Source organism: Vitis vinifera, chromosome 18 (genome assembly GCF_030704535.1).
Source record: "Vitis vinifera cultivar Pinot Noir 40024 chromosome 18, ASM3070453v1".
Lineage (NCBI taxonomy): Eukaryota > Viridiplantae > Streptophyta > Magnoliopsida > Vitales > Vitaceae > Vitis > Vitis vinifera.
In genome coordinates this window covers 6,886,798-6,902,440 of record NC_081822.1, presented here as the reverse complement: position 1 = coordinate 6,902,440, position 15,643 = coordinate 6,886,798, and the positions used below count along the sequence as shown (strand labels likewise).

At 36.2% G+C, this 15,643-nt stretch overlaps 2 protein-coding genes across 2 annotated transcripts; both read right to left on the bottom strand.

Annotated features, from left to right (window-relative positions):
- Positions 1–2,157: 2,157 nt before the first annotated feature.
- Positions 2,158–8,757, bottom strand: LOC104882599 (uncharacterized). Its single transcript, XM_010666614.3, has 4 exons — positions 8,362–8,757; positions 8,041–8,251; positions 2,638–7,634; positions 2,158–2,540 (listed from the first exon to the last, which is right to left on the bottom strand). Exons 1-3 carry the CDS (start codon positions 8,626–8,628, stop codon positions 2,653–2,655), a joined length of 5,460 nt encoding a protein of 1,819 aa, XP_010664916.2. The 5' UTR covers positions 8,629–8,757; the 3' UTR covers positions 2,158–2,540; positions 2,638–2,652.
- A 1,412-nt stretch (positions 8,758–10,169) lies between these two features.
- LOC100266106 (branched-chain-amino-acid aminotransferase 2, chloroplastic) lies at positions 10,170–13,931 on the bottom strand. The gene is made up of 10 exons (XM_010666170.2): positions 13,575–13,931; positions 12,612–12,685; positions 12,147–12,318; positions 11,854–12,030; positions 11,602–11,733; positions 11,419–11,514; positions 11,040–11,156; positions 10,697–10,792; positions 10,505–10,617; positions 10,170–10,386 (listed from the first exon to the last, which is right to left on the bottom strand). The coding sequence occupies exons 1-10, from the start codon at positions 13,641–13,643 to the stop codon at positions 10,272–10,274; spliced, it is 1,161 nt and encodes a 386-aa protein (XP_010664472.1). The 5' UTR covers positions 13,644–13,931; the 3' UTR covers positions 10,170–10,271.
- Positions 13,932–15,643: the final 1,712 nt, after the last annotated feature.

The window sequence follows — 15,643 nt, the reverse complement described above, 5'->3', positions numbered from 1 at the left end:
GGGGACTGACTTCTCTGCAATGGCCGCCTGGCATACTCCAATCATCCCATTCTTGATGTGATACATGTGGCAGTCCTAGTCAACAAGGACTGCAATTAATTGCTGGGGCGGAGACTAGAGAAATATGAGGAGTCATCAACTTGAGACATGAAGATGGTCTCAAGACTCAAGAGTCAAAAAAATGTATGTGTATGAAATTAATGTGGATGATTTCTTCCCCTAATTTGTGGCATAAATGCAATGCATAAAGCGTCAAGCAGCCTCGATTCAAAATCAAAACCAAAGAAGAACCAAGACATGGCTTTTAATTGGACTTAGGCCAAGAGAAAAATGGACAAATGCAATGAACTCAAGCATGACGCTTAACTTCATTTATTTGGTGTCGCACTCTACACAGCTGTAAATATGTGGTGGCTTCGGCAACTGAACTAATCAAAAATTGCAACTGATATATGAATGTGGCTTTCCCAACTTCACAAAACCATATGAAAGTCGTCATGGTTTCATACTTTTTCTCATGGTTGGTGTGGGTTCGGTTGATGAATAGTAGTAGGAGGCGTGAGTTGGGATTGGAAGTAGATGGACATACCTAAATATCTTTGATAATTTCTTTTACCATTAAATTTTGTAGTGCCATAATATCCCAAGTGTGACAGAAGTAGCCATCTCTCCCTTTCTCCATTTTTTTTTCTTCGAAAATTTTGAGATGTTAGAAGTGATGAATCAATATAAGTATTATATTAGCAGAACCAGCATTCTCTTTTTATTTTGTTTCAGTCCAGGATGCTGCTCAGCTGCTGCAAGTGGCTTCAGCATAATATTAGAAAATAAAGAGAAATGCAAGGAACTCTGACCATAAACACAAAGCGCAAGAAAACTCTTGTAAGAATCTCATGGGCAAAAATTAAAACGGTATTTCATGACAATTTAAAATAAGAATATGAGAGTTTCTTCGCGGCTACCCAGCCCAACACACAAGTAAGACACCGACAAACCTCCAAATTCTTGATCAATGATATGGTATATAATAAGGCCATTTCAGTTTTAATTTCCTTGGGCCTTTCACCAGGCTGCCATTCTCTATGCATACATAATCCCCCTTGCAAAGTTTGAGCAGGTTATCAAACGACAATGATTAGTGGATTAATCATCCAATCAATTAATAGATTTGATCCTCAGAAATTAAAATTAGAAGTCAGCAATAAAACCATGGTCAGATGAGTAATGTAACTACAATATGACTATGAACCCATCTCATTTACTTACTGGGCTTAAGAGGTCCAGAAGGAAAATGTGCACTTACAGCTTGGGAACTTGCAAGTAGCCCATTACTGATGCCAATAACTAATGTCGAACAGTATAGGCAGTCACATCTAAGGTAGTGCTTGGGCTGGTTAGGGCTGCAAGCTGAGCCCATCTAGGAGGGGCAGTTCCAACTAGAAATCTGACTGAACAGGGTGTTTTTTCTTTTCAACTGGGGGAGTAGAGGATGACAGAGACATGGTTCGAAGTTGCAGTATCAGTCTAAGTCCTGAGGCACGATAGTCGTTAGTCTTAACATCTCGGCTCGAGGTGAAAAGATTTTGAAGATTATGAAAATTAAAAAGTTATAGTTTAAAAGCTTAAAACAATTTAAAAAGATTATGAAATTTATACAAAAATAAATACAAATAAATAGAGTTAAAAATTAATAAAATAAACTTACATATAAAATTATTGAAATTGTTACAAAAGCATTCGTTTAGAATAATTTATAAAAATATTGTAAATCTAAACATAATAATTTAATCACTTAATATTGAATATGTATTATTAAAGATGAAAATAATAAAAAGTGAATTTATTGTTTATAAAAAAAATTTAAGTTAAATATTTTTTATTTTAAAAAAATATTTTCAATCATTAAAAAAATACATCTAGTAATCATTTTTGAAAAATAATAAACATCATTTTTCTTATTAAATATATTCTAAATAAAACAATTATAAAAACGAAGAATTTTTGTTTGAATGAACATATTTAAATAAAATATATTTTTCCTATACATTTATTCATTAATTTGAATTTTTATAGTTTTATTCATTTCTTATTTTATTTATGTAAACATAAATATTCATTATTAATTTACTATAATCCTAATTCAATTTTCATTATCCATTTAAATACAAATATTCACCACATTTTCATTAACCACTCAAAAAAATAAACATCCACCCAAATTTGTAATCCTACCCCGAAACACCCATTTCACATTTTTGCACAGTAACCATATCCCCTTTAAAACCACGACCTTGAAGGTTCACAAAATAGCCTGTGAAGATACAAAAGGATGGAAATGCAAATATAGTGATGAAGATTCAAACGGTCTGAACTCTCCATAGTTCTTCACTTTCATGGATTTCAATCTTCTCCTTTTATCCACCATTTCCGCTCTAACATTTCCATTTTTTCCATCACCCATCACCCGAAGAGCTTATTTTGGACATAATCTTGATGTGCACAAAAAACCATCAATAGCTACGGCTAGTAGACAACAAAAACTTCAATGAAAAAACATCCAAATGATCAGAATGCACCATATTATGAAAGAGATCATTAAAATTCATAAAAAAGAAAGTTAATGGTATGATGGCACACCTGGAAGGAACTCCATCATTGTCGGGGCTTCTTCTGGGAAGATTCTGGCGTAGGTGGGCTTAATAACTCCAGCTGTTGAGACCTGCGCTTTGGATAAAGAGAAGAAGAACTGAACTTCGGAGGATCTGGATAGTTTGGAACTTTTCTCCAACGGCTCTCCTTGAGGTTTGGTTGCGTCAACAGTTGTGAGTTGTCATCTATTGGAGGCATGACGGGAAGAGATCTTATCACTGGAGACTGTTTTGACAAGAGGCATGCAGCATCAAGGAACTTCTCATCCTCCGCAAACAGCTCCAAATTCTCACTTGTAAGCAAGGTAACCATGGATTCCTCCTTAAACTCAAACATAAAACCTATTTGGATTATCTTACTCAGGTTTTCGATTGCATCAGCTTTTTCACATGCCAATAGTCCTTCAGCAATTTCACGTGCAAAACAACTCACAAATTTAATATTCGATTTTCGGTCTTCATAACCTGATTTATCAATCAGCAGCCTACAAGAATTCTTGTCCCAAAAAACCAGCTTCCCTGCTTCTACTTCCAATGTTTTGTCTGCAGTCAATAGCAATTGATAACTGACTAGAATTGGTTCACGGCTTTCAAATACTGAGAGGTCAAGCAGTAGTTTTGCAACTTTATGTCTCTCTTCCACTGGCATGCTCACCCTAGGACCAGCAATAAACCCCAATACAATTCTGACGAGACCTCTTCCTATCAATCCATTTCTCGGATCCATCTTATATTGATCCAAAGAATGTGAAATACTCGCATGGCACTCAACAGAACCAGATATCTTTCTTACTCCAAGAGACTCATAAATCTCAAACAATCTCATTGGATGAACAGTAGAAAAGCTCTTGCACTTGGGCAACCATACAAAGAGTGGAATTCCATCTATACTAGAAAAAAAATGTTTCAATTGCAAGTCATCAGGGATAAACACCAGTTCCTTGCTCACTAGATGGATTCTCTCACTTGTAGATGTGGTGGCGGGCACTTTGGTTAACCTCTTCTTCAGGAAATCCTCTGTGTGCGGACTCCAGTTCTTCAAAATGTAGTCCCAAAAAGAGCAGCATTCTTTGGCAGTCACTTGACTATTAACTCTCATGACCAAGCTGTCCCAGAGCCACATGTAATCGTCAATCGAAGGAAATTCAGCAACTGCAAATGCTGAAGAGAAAAAGGGCAACAGTTCCTTCTGGTAACACTTGTCAAGTGCATACAAGTGGGAATTAAATACATTGTCCTTGTCATGAAGTATGCAAAGCTGAGAATTCACCCATTCTCCTCCACTGTTACCATTGTGGTTAATAACCCATACCTGATAGTCTTTATCAGGCAATTCTGGCTTCCAATTGAACATGTGGAGGAAATTGTATACCCTTGTAATTGAAGAAGTCTCTGTAAGTGACATAAGATACCTTGACAGAAGAGAGCATACATCCCCAGGATCCACCTTAACTCCAATGGCCCTCAACTGATTCTTGTACATAAATATTTCAGATTTGTAAAATGTATGCTCAATCATTGGGGCATCAGTCTCCTCCAGAATAACTTCCCAGGTTGGATCAAACAGGATACATTCCTCAGGTTTTTTGTAACCTTTCCTAGTTTTCAACCACTTGCTTCTCATTAAATTGCTAAAAAAATTATCAAGTAAGGGCTGATCATTAGACTTTGACATTAGATACTTGATACATTCTAGCAATGCAATTGTACCCAAGTCAGTCACAAATCGAGGTTCAATTGGCCGGGTTAGACCTCTGGCTACAAATGGAGCTCCTCCTTCAAATCCAGTTATGACCCCCAGCATCTTTAGCTCATCCTCAAAGCCATATATGACAATACCATAAAAGGAATCATCAATGAGAGGCAGATCAACAAATAAAGATATGGTTCCCCATTTAGAGCTGAATAGTATTGATTCACTGGGGGTCCTGTAACCATTACGAGTCCTTAACCACTTCTCCCCCAACAAGCATTGATGGAGTTCCTGCAACTGTGAAGACACATTTTCATTTATTTCTCTGATGCATTCTAGTAGTGAAATCACTTTGACAGGAGTCAGGCTGGAAGAAGATAAGAATGACTTAAATTGAGTGACTATCAGCTTTAATGCACTGTTAAGATCAACAGCCACCCCAATTGCCTTCAATTCGGCTGCGAAAGACCTGATTGTATTTCCATAAAAGGCTTCATCGATTATGGGAACCTCAAAAGCATCCAACAAACGCATGAATTCTGGGTTAACAAGAACAGATTCCAAGGGACGTTTGAATCCACAACTGGTTTTTAACCATCGTTGATTCCTGGTCTTTTCAACCAAGGAACTTGTAGCAGACCCCAAGTATCTGATGCATTTAAGTATCAAGAAACCACTGTCCCAAGTCAGGGATGACAAGTCAGCAGGAAAGTTCAAACTCTCCTCAACCAATTCATAAACCTTCATATCCAACACAACTCCAAGTAACGTTAGTTCAGATGAGAAAGAACTAAGATTACTACCATAAAACCCAGTATCAACAAGGGGGAGGCTTGTAATAGTCAAAATAGCATTAGCCTCTATTTCAGATTGCAGGAAAACAGATCCCCTTGGAGCATTATAGCCATTGAAAGTTTTCAGCCATTTGCCCTCCCTCATTACTCCCAGCCATGCCTCATCCAGCATATTTTTTCCCTTTAAGATACCGATAAACATCAGCAAGGAAAATGCACACTCTTTACTCATTCCAGAAGCAGCAAGGGACTTAAAGCGATCAACAAGAAGTTTTTGCACACCATCCGACCCAAATCTCACACCAAGAAATTTCAGCTCATCTGCATACAGGGTAATCCGGTTCATATAGAAGTCCTGGTCTAGAATAGAAAATCTCTCAACAACAGTCCTCATCATCCCAAAAATAGTTTTTCCGGCTTCATCAGGAAGAATGCATCGATTTGGCGAATTAAATCCCAAGTATGTTTTCATCCACCTTCCATCTCGAATGCTTTCAATAAACTTTGCTGGTATATATGAACCCTTGGTTCTCAGAAACCGGATCCAGTCAAGTAGTAAAAACCCTTGTTCACTTGTCAATTTTGATGATGCCACTTTCAACACAACATTTGGAGGGTGTAATTCTGGTATGTCCACAGCTCTAGTATATGTGCTAAGAAAGCTAAGGATCACTCCCTTGGGAGTACATTCTCCAGCAAACTGACCACCTTCAGCATACACCTTCCCTATATCAACATAATTATTTTCTGAGAATGGATTACTTGGTCCAAACAATTTCTTCCATTTGCTCCCTGGTGCAGAGACAAGAGTCACGTTCTTTTGCCTTCTGATGCAATTGGATCCATCAATGACAGGCATTCTTGTACATAAACCATAAAGCATTGACTCCATTATGAACTTTTTGCAATGCGCGTGATAAAGAAAATGGGCAAGTTTAATCACAAATCTAGGTTCATCTGTCTTCATTAGATGATCAGATATCTGAGCACAATAAGAAACCGCCGAAAAAGGGCTTAAACCTGTGTTATATTTAAGCCAACACATAATTAATGAACTTCTCTTATGGCTTATAAGAGCTTCCAATGTAGGGCTGGGCAAGAAACACATGTCATCAGGGCATTCAAACTCGATATTGCATTCAGTTAGCCAAGCGTGAAGTTTAGGCTCCTGAGAATAATAAATCCTAAACATCCCTCTTGTTGCTATAGAACACAATCTCACATGCCCCTTCCTGTTGACGCATTTGAAAAGAAGCATCTTCTTAAAGTCCTTCAAGGAAGATATCTTCTCATTATCAGCAAGAAAACAAAGTAATTCCATGTATGCATCCTCTGAAGCTGACAAAACAAGGTTACAGAACTCAATGCATTTACCATACCATTGATAACTATTATCAACCGATGGCACTCCAAGGTAGTCCAGAATGCCTGTAAATTCTATGAGATCAATAGAAGAATGTATAACATTTTCTTTCAAAGAGAACATACCGCCCAAAGGGACCCCCTGTTCCTTCATTTGGAAAAGGATTTCACGAAATTTAGGGAGAATCCTAATTGCACGTTGAGGGGTGCAGAAATGCTTTCGATTGTCAAACATTTCACAAGGTATAAAGGCTTCCCCTTGCAGCATATTTTTTATCAACTTTCTTATGTTGTTCAGCTCAAGAATTGTAGAAGACCGAGCAGGCAAAAATTCAAATGCCTGCGCCACTGAACAAATAGTAGTGGCATCTTTTTTCACACAAGAAATAAAAGCATGAAAAAATGCAGAAGGGATACATTCAAGAATCCCCAGGTTCCACTTGTTGTCCAAGAGTATTGTTTCGCGCGAGGAGGCCAGAACAAAATCTGCCTGAATAACAAATGGGAAATTTGTGATCATTGCGGTGGGAAGGAAGGCAAAGATACCAACAGCAGAAGTTCCCCTTTTCAATCTCTCCCCAAATGGAAAAGCAATAGAAATAACACATTTCTTTACATCGTTCCTCGCACTAAACTCATTAGCAGGCTTCACAGGAAATGTTTCTCTCCATATATAATATCGGCATGTCTCCTCAGCCCCATCCTCTTTAACTGAAAGATGAAGTACACGTGAATCTGCACTTTTGTCACTCAAAGCCACATGATCAGTCTCAGTGGATATGAAAATATCAGATACGTTGACATCTTCTTTAGAATTGCAAGTATTTCCACATACTGATAACCGCTTTATCTTGGATAGGAAGAGGAGAAGCTCTGGGTGCAACTCTGACAGTTGTGCTTTCACAGCTTCCACCTTCTCGGGTTTCAGAGGGAGGAGAATTATGGTCGTTGGCAAGACCTTGTCGGACCCATATATATCACAAATAGTTGAAAGATAAGGTTTCCCACCAACCCATTCAGGAACTATATAACCAATTCCGCAATCTTGGTCGGGATCTTCGCTAAATCTCACATGATATCCATTACTAAAGATGTGAGGTTGTATAGTCACAAGAAACACACTCTTAAATCCAATGCCTGCAAATAAAATCAGAATTTACTTATGGATGAACTTAATGACCAAAAGTTTAATCAAGAATCTAAATAGCAACTGATGCATTTAGAAATGATGGGTTTGCCCAAGGTTTGGGTTAAAATACGCTTTGGGTGGGCAAAGTCTCCACTTAGAGCAGTCATGCTCGGCCCAAGCCTGCCAACTTCCCACATCTTGGGATGCACTCTGTTTATCAAAATTAGCGTGCACAACTTTTTCATAGTTTTGCTAAACTGTTGAAGTCTCTTCAAGCAACCACTTTATTCCTACCATAGAAAATCTTCATAAAAATCCTTGTGACTAGATCCACTTCTATTCATGCAAAAAAACCGACTTATATATTCTAGTAAAGTAAATACACCATTCATGCAAGACAGTAGACATAAGTACCTTTCTCTCCAATAAACCCAAGGTGTCTCTTCCCTTTCTTGGTGGATCTGCCAACACTGCAGATGGATTCCATGTTCTTCTCCGAAAACCCAACTTCATTGTTGAACACTAGCAGCGTTGCAGGCGCACCACTTCCTGTTATGTCTTTGGTAGTGAACACAAACTCCAAAGTTGGTTCAACCCCTTGTTTATATTCGTTGTCTTCGGCATTCTACATTTTTAGCGGACACCAAGAAACCAAGAACACGCTTTCATCTAGGGCAGGTCGTATATATACAGATACTTCTGATAAAGGTATTCATCGGGAAGGGAAATATGTACCTGAATGAGCTCCATGAGAAAATGAACATCTTTGGCGTAAAGCTCCGCGGAGAGGCTTGTGACAGCATGGTGGAGATCTTCAGTTAAAGGATTAGGGCTTTTAGCACCGATTGAGAACTTCTGGGTCCTAATCTTTTCTATGTGCAGCCTTGCTGCTTCAGTAGCCATGATAGACGTCTTTTCTATGGGCATTTCCTTCTTCAGAGTAGCCATGCCCTTCCGCTTCCCTTTACGTTGATAGCTAAAGGAGACTTTCTTCCAAGGCATGACGAAACACGCAACCCTGCTTCTTCTTCGTCTTCTCTATGCCTGAACCCGCAGGAAAGGCCTTTTGGGGTTGACCGTACAAGTACTAGAAGCCGCCTTCCCCATTGCTAGGCCTGACTGCTGGGCTACCTATCGTCCTAGCCCCAGACTCAGGCCATCACGCAATGATTTCATACAGTTTTGTATTTATTAGGAATTCAGCTTCGTACTAAACCTCTTACTTTCTTTTATATATTTTACAAAATTATTTATGTTCTACATTTAATTGAATTAATGTACGATGAAAATGCTTTGAAGTTTTGGAATTCTTTGATGCCCGTCGCTTAAATTTCTAGGTCATGCAAATCCCTTGACTTAATCCATTTCCCTTTAGTAAGAATGATAATGGGACGGACTTATTCGGATTCAGACGGAGTTATTCAGATTCAGGTGAGTTCGAGTACTGTTTTGTATTTCTCATCTCATCTGATTATTTATAAAATTAAATTAAATTAAAATTTATTTTATTATTTTTAATTTATAAATTAATAAAATAAGATAAAAATATATAATAATTTAATTATTTATAAAATATATTTTAATTTAATGTAATTAACAAATTTAAAAGTAATTAAAAAATAAAAATAAAAATAAAAAAGTTAAACGGGGCGGGGCCCGTTGCCATCCCTAGTTTGCGCGGCAATAGAGACGCATGAAAGCATATAAGATCTAGTTTTGATACTTTTGAAAAGGTTTAGAGAGAATATGGAGCTTGATCGATTTTGTGTGATGTCATGCGATGTGACAACCCAGAGCGCGGTAGATGAAGGAAGATCGGGGCAGACCTAGATGTCATTTAATGCTTTTACAAAATAAAAAACTTTCGCACGTTCAATTATTTTTAAAGTTTTGCATTTTGGCGAAGAGACTTTTAGGGCCTGTTTTACGTGGGATTTCAAAATAATTTTTATTTTAAAAAAAATTAAGACAAAATTTTAAATCAATTTTTCATTTATTTGCTTTTTTCCTTCCTCTCTAATTTTTTTCTCAATCCTTCGTCTCTAATGAAAGCAAAAACTATCTTTAAGAACAATTACAAAATACTTGTAACGCTGAACCATAACCTGTGGAAGAGGTTTTTAAAGCTCTTTCATCCCACGAGGTCACTTCCATGAAAATCATTTTCTTAAATCATAATTTTTATTTTTAAAATCATGATTTTTACTTGGCAATTGATTTTTTAGAATGTGATTTCATTTTTTGAAAATCATTTTTCAATAACATGAAGACACAACTTTGATCCAGACTCCTACTAGAGATGGCTCCATAATATATACTCTTATTATAGACATGACTTTTTGCTAGCGCCAGTTGCCATATTGAATGATGTGAATTTGAACTTATATTAGTTATTAAAATGTGGAAGAGTGGGTGGGCCTGTGGAGGCAGGGGAGTTAAGGATAAGTGATAGGATTATAGGAGGGAAAGTAAGGTTGAATGGGATATAGTTTCGGAGGGGGGTAAGGATTCACAAAGACGAAACCCAATTTAGATGTCCATGCTTTTGGTCTAAACATCAATTTTATTAGGAATATGGAATACCATGCTCTTAGCAGCACGATGTACAAGTGTTGGGTGCACTGAATGTGAGGTGGATGTAAAGCTTAGTCAATCTCCAGAATCCAGCCCTTCTTGTCCTCAATATGACCTTTTTGAATCCCCGTATACATTGACAACAGTTCCTGACTCACACACCGATCACCCGATTTGTATTCCACCCTGCGCATTAATATTTAATTCATCAACAAAGGAAAATGATTGGCATGCAACACTAAGTATGGACTTAATATTTCCCTTCTTGCAGAGGTTCTTCATGATCTTAAGTATGGCTATTTACCTTTTGCCTTGATATGTAATACTTCCCACCGCAGCTACACCAACAGCGGTTCCGGTGCAGAAAACTTCATCGGCTTCCATCACTTCCTCCACCGGAATACATCGCTCCTTAACCTAACCCATTTGGGAAATTGTCAGAACATATAAGCACAGAAACTGGCTTCTTGTTTTTACCAAGTTACTGGACATTCACCTGGTAACCATGATCAAGAGCAATGTCAATAATGCTTTTTCGAGTCACTCCTTCAAGAATAGTTCCTCCTGTAGCTGGAGTTGAAATAACATTATCCTGAAATGGTGGAAAAGTACACTCTAAGCTCTGCCTCTATATCTATCCAATTTCGAGAGAAATACAATGGCAGGGAATAAACTGAAGGATATGTGTTTCAAAATTCTCTGCCCAAGTTGTTTTGAACAATCTAAGCTGCTAATCACTTATGTTTTCACTTCTTTGTTAGAGTTACATTCAGTGAAGATAACAATTAGGCACCAGATGAGAAAAATTAAATCAATGAGAAATGTAATTTCAACAGTACCTTCACAATGAAGATGTTACAAGAAGAGACCTCCTCGATGTTTTTCTTATTCACTGAATCAAGGAATAGCACATCAGAGAACCCTCTACTCTTTGCTCTACTTTGTGCTTTCAAAACCTACACAAGACAAGAAAGGATGTGATGTAATAGATAACATAGTTTCGAGGGGGGCATCAATAATTTGGTAGCAAGCACTAGTAGCCACTTTCGTATATAAGAAATAATTTACATTCCATAGAAACTATATTCGATGCTACAACCTATTAACCTAACACTTTAGACACAAGTCATTTTTTGAAAATGAGCATATTTTGTGGCATTCAAGGTGTTGAAACCAATGAGCTTCTTCTACAACTAAATGAGACAATGATTCACTTACAGGAGAATAGTTGGTAATGGCTTTTACCCCTCCAGCCCCTCCACGAGTTGCACGATGATACTCATCGTCAATAAATAGGTTCAATGGTGCCGAAACCTGCTACAAAATGAATCAACAGAGCATATAAGTTCTTCTTTTCTGAGCCGAACCAAAACCAGGCTTTGATAAAATAAGAAACCCCACCTTGAAATAGTTGCCAACAGGGGAAGCATATATGAGGAATGTGCATTCAGGTGCTGGGCCTAAACCCAATACGGGTCCACTTCCCATGAGCAAAGGTCTAATATACAGTGACCCTTTCCCTGGAGGAGGAATCTGCTCCACATCAAAACAAAACAAAAAATTTATAAACCAGTAGAAAAGACATAATCATTAAATGAACGCATAGAGCTTCTGATGCAACATAGATTAGAACAATCAGGGTAAAACAATTACCCAGCGCTTGTTAGCGAGAGCGGTTTGCTTCACAGCTTCTACAAAATGATGGATGGACGGGGAAGGCATGCACATCCTTTCTGCACCAACCTGCATACGGATGGCATTCTGATCAGGGCGGAAGAGGCAGAGGCGCCCATTTTCTCTCCTATAGGCTTTGGTGCCTTCAAACAGCCCCTGTTCAGATTTCAAAACCACCAACTTTACATTAGAACCCTGAAGTTAGTTAAAAGATACAACATGAAATATGCTGTTTGCTTTAGCAGAAGTAATTAAGAATACAATCTAGTTACCTGTCCATAATTTAACACGCCAGCAGAAGGGCTCAACTCGATATTTCCATAGCGACTAAGATGGCCTTCTTCAAAATTACCACCCTCGGAGCATTTTGTTGTGTACATGTAATCGGTGGGTATTAGACCAAATCCCAGATTGTCCCAGTCCACATCAGCATACTCATCATCACTAGCAGTATAGCAATTATAATTACATTAAATGAACAATGTTGCACAATCTCATGCAGGTAATTGGTGTTGGGCTTAAACAATAAACCTGAAAAACTGCTTGAAATCATTGCAATCTATGGGCACCAAAACAATATAGATTTATAATTGAGAGGGCTTGAGCTTCAAAGAAGTGAAAATTAACTGTTTAACAAATTCTGGTTGGGTAAAAGTGGGATTCATTGTACGGAAGAAGACACCTTCAGGGAAACAACCAAGTAATTAGTATCAAATTGCTTCATTTTGTGCAGTTACCTATAAGGAGAGGGCTCGACCAGTGGCTGCAAGGAAGGTGCAGTCCTCGACGTAAAGCAATTGGAAGATCTAAGCTGCAAAAATGCACGAAAATTAGATAAGTTTGTACTTTTTATCATCTTGATCTTTATTATGTATACGATGGATCAACGACAGATCATTGAGGAACATGGGAAATGAATTGTAGCCTATAATCAAAACAAAGGCGCGTGATTTCAATACTCATTGATACAACCTCTAGCTGACATTTTACACAAGAAACCCAGTCAACATATTTGAATGTATCTAAAGGGAAAATATTGATTCTCAATAAATAATCAAAATTCTGATAAATCTGTGGATCGTCTTCTATTTAAAAGTCACATCCACTGAGGCCTCCAATTTAACCGGCATTTAAAGAAAATAACCATTTAAAAGTGTTGGATCAATCATGTACAAGGTTGTTCCACCCGCTACGGGTTTGATCCAAGCTATGCGTACCATTCAAAAGGTTGAATTCAGAACCCCGTCAGATTCCTATTTCCAGGGCTGAAACTAATTCAACCGGGTTAGTCTCTCCCTAAATTAATCATCTCCCTCTTTTCTTCAACTACGATCAAGATTTTCTATTGTTTTACGTTGTTAAAACAAAAATAATAACAAATATAAAAGACAAGCACAGAAAAGAAAGGACATTGATACAGAGATTAGAAATCAACTACAAAGCAACGTGTTAAGCAAGAACTATACGTTAAAAGAAGGCACCAAAAAAACACATACAATACCAAACCTGCGACACCAAAAAACCCAGACAATTGAAACCCCACAAGTTCGCCAGACAAACTTACAAGTCACATGAAATGATAAAAACCAGAGGAAAATTTTCAACTCTATAAAAGGTTCAAAGTAAGTAGAGTATATCAAAATCGGAAAATGGTCCTTGGAATCATAATAAAAAATAACAAATGACAAGCGGAAGATTACCTTAGATGCAGTGGAACCCGTTCTTAGAGATAGGATCAAATTGCGAAAGCAGGCCCTCCTACTGATCATGGTTGCACCTATTGGGTATCCTGAAAATTCAGATTAGTGATTCTCCCCAAGACTCCAAATTAATTTCGGTTACAAGGAGTGAGGGACCGATGAGAGGAAGCAATCTCAGAGTACGTATGTAATATATAGGCAGAAAAGAAAAAGAAGAATGCGAGGTAGACGTAAGTGTGTGTGGTACAGAGACGACGCAGACTCGAGAGAGAGGGAGTCTAGGGAGCGAAGCGGCGGTTTAGCATTGTATGAAGTGGCGAACACATCTAGGCCAGAACCCACCGGGGGGAATGCAAGCGTTCTTATCATATTAACCTTAATGGATAGCATAGGTGGCGATGCACTTCTAATCCATGAGGTCTCGCCCAACGCCACGTCAGAAAATCTCAGTCGCAGAGTGAATCAGTGACAATCCAAAAAAGTAAATATAAATAAATAAAAAACGTACATGTTTTCCACATGTCCTCTGACCTGGCAGCGTTGCTTATGGAAGGAAATTTTACAAAGTTTCTATTAGGATTTATCTTTATTAAATTTCTATTGGTGAAAAACTTGCAAATATTGGTATAAGCAGTTAAGCACATTGAACACCCAGATAGCAAATATATTTAATAAAATTCAACATTATTATTAAAAAATTTAGCATTAGATTCATATAAACATTTTAAGTATTAAATTTAGTTTTTTTCCATTTTAAAAATAGGAACATTAAAGCACAATATTGAATAAATTTTTATAAAATGTAGATTTGTCTTATGTTTGTGTAAAGCACTAAAGCTTGCAAACGTTTGATATATTCATATTGGTAAAGTAGATTGGCCGACGGCACCTAAAATGGTATAATTATCATTTTCTTTTTATTTAAAAATATAGTTGAAATAAGCATGGAAGAAAATATCGTGATATATTGGCTGGTATATTGTGTATCGGATAGTATGAATACGGTATTTAATGGAGAAATATAGGATGAAATTTTGAAAGAAATCGTCAAAAATCTACGATATGGCGATAAATTGCCGATTTTTCGCAATATATATGATGTTGAATGTGTTACAGATGTAATGTATTAAAAATATACATTCAAATTCATCATGTAAAGAAAATTTTAGAAAGTAAATTAATTATAATTATTTTATAATTAAATATTTATAGTGTTTTTAATATCATTAATAAATTAATTAAATATTAAAAATATGTACATATATCATAATTTATTTTATATCATTTAATACAATTAAATTAAATAAATTATAATTTTAATATTAATATATATATATATTTTAAAATATAGACATATTATAATCAAATATCATAATAAATTATGAAATAATATTTTATGTAATTTAATAATAAATGTATATTTATAAAATTCATATTTTTATTGAAACATACGATATTATTATCATAAATCATATTATACATATATCAAATTCTTTAATAAAATAACTTTAAAATATCTATTACACTTCTAAGTACATTTTTATGAATTTTTTTTATATTTTTATAAATTTTAATCAATTTTATATATATATTTTTAAAATATACGTCAGTATATATCCGAAGTATCGATATATACATAATTTTCGATATTTTTATATTTGGAGATGAAGTAAACGTTGGGGAGCCATTCTCCATTACGTTTTGACAAAATGGAAAGTAGTTGAGCAAAAATAGGACTCCAGTATGAGCTCTTCGTCAGTTGCAAAAACAACATATACTTGTTATTTATGGATCTGTTAATTAATTTAATATTTTTTAATAAAATTAAAAATTTTAGTGCAAAATGAAATTTAAATCTTATATATATGCATATTAAACAGGTTAAGAAGATATTATAAAATAAAGCACTAAGAAATTTAATAAATGTTTTTGCACAAAAAGGTTTTTGTGGTTATTAAAAAACACTTTTTTAAGTATGATTTTCAAATATCCTTATTTTCTTTTTATTCCAAACATTAATTTCCTATCCTCTGAAAAAGGGGTTTTTCTGCAATTATGTTATTATAAAA

Coding starts and splice junctions, on each gene's coding strand:
- LOC104882599 (XM_010666614.3), bottom strand. CDS start 8,628: ATGCCTTGGAAGAAAGTCTCCTTTAGCTATCAACGTAAAGGGAAGCGG. Junction 8,252..8,361: donor TTCTCATGGAGCTCATTCAG/GTACATATTTCC, acceptor CTAAAAATGTAG/AATGCCGAAGACAACGAATA. Junction 7,635..8,040: donor TGGGTTTATTGGAGAGAAAG/GTACTTATGTCT, acceptor TTTTATTTGCAG/GCATTGGATTTAAGAGTGTG.
- LOC100266106 (XM_010666170.2), bottom strand. CDS start 13,643: ATGATCAGTAGGAGGGCCTGCTTTCGCAATTTGATCCTATCTCTAAGA. Junction 10,793..11,039: donor GTAACATCTTCATTGTGAAG/GTACTGTTGAAA, acceptor CCACCATTTCAG/GATAATGTTATTTCAACTCC. Junction 10,387..10,504: donor ATTACATATCAAGGCAAAAG/GTAAATAGCCAT, acceptor ATTAATGCGCAG/GGTGGAATACAAATCGGGTG.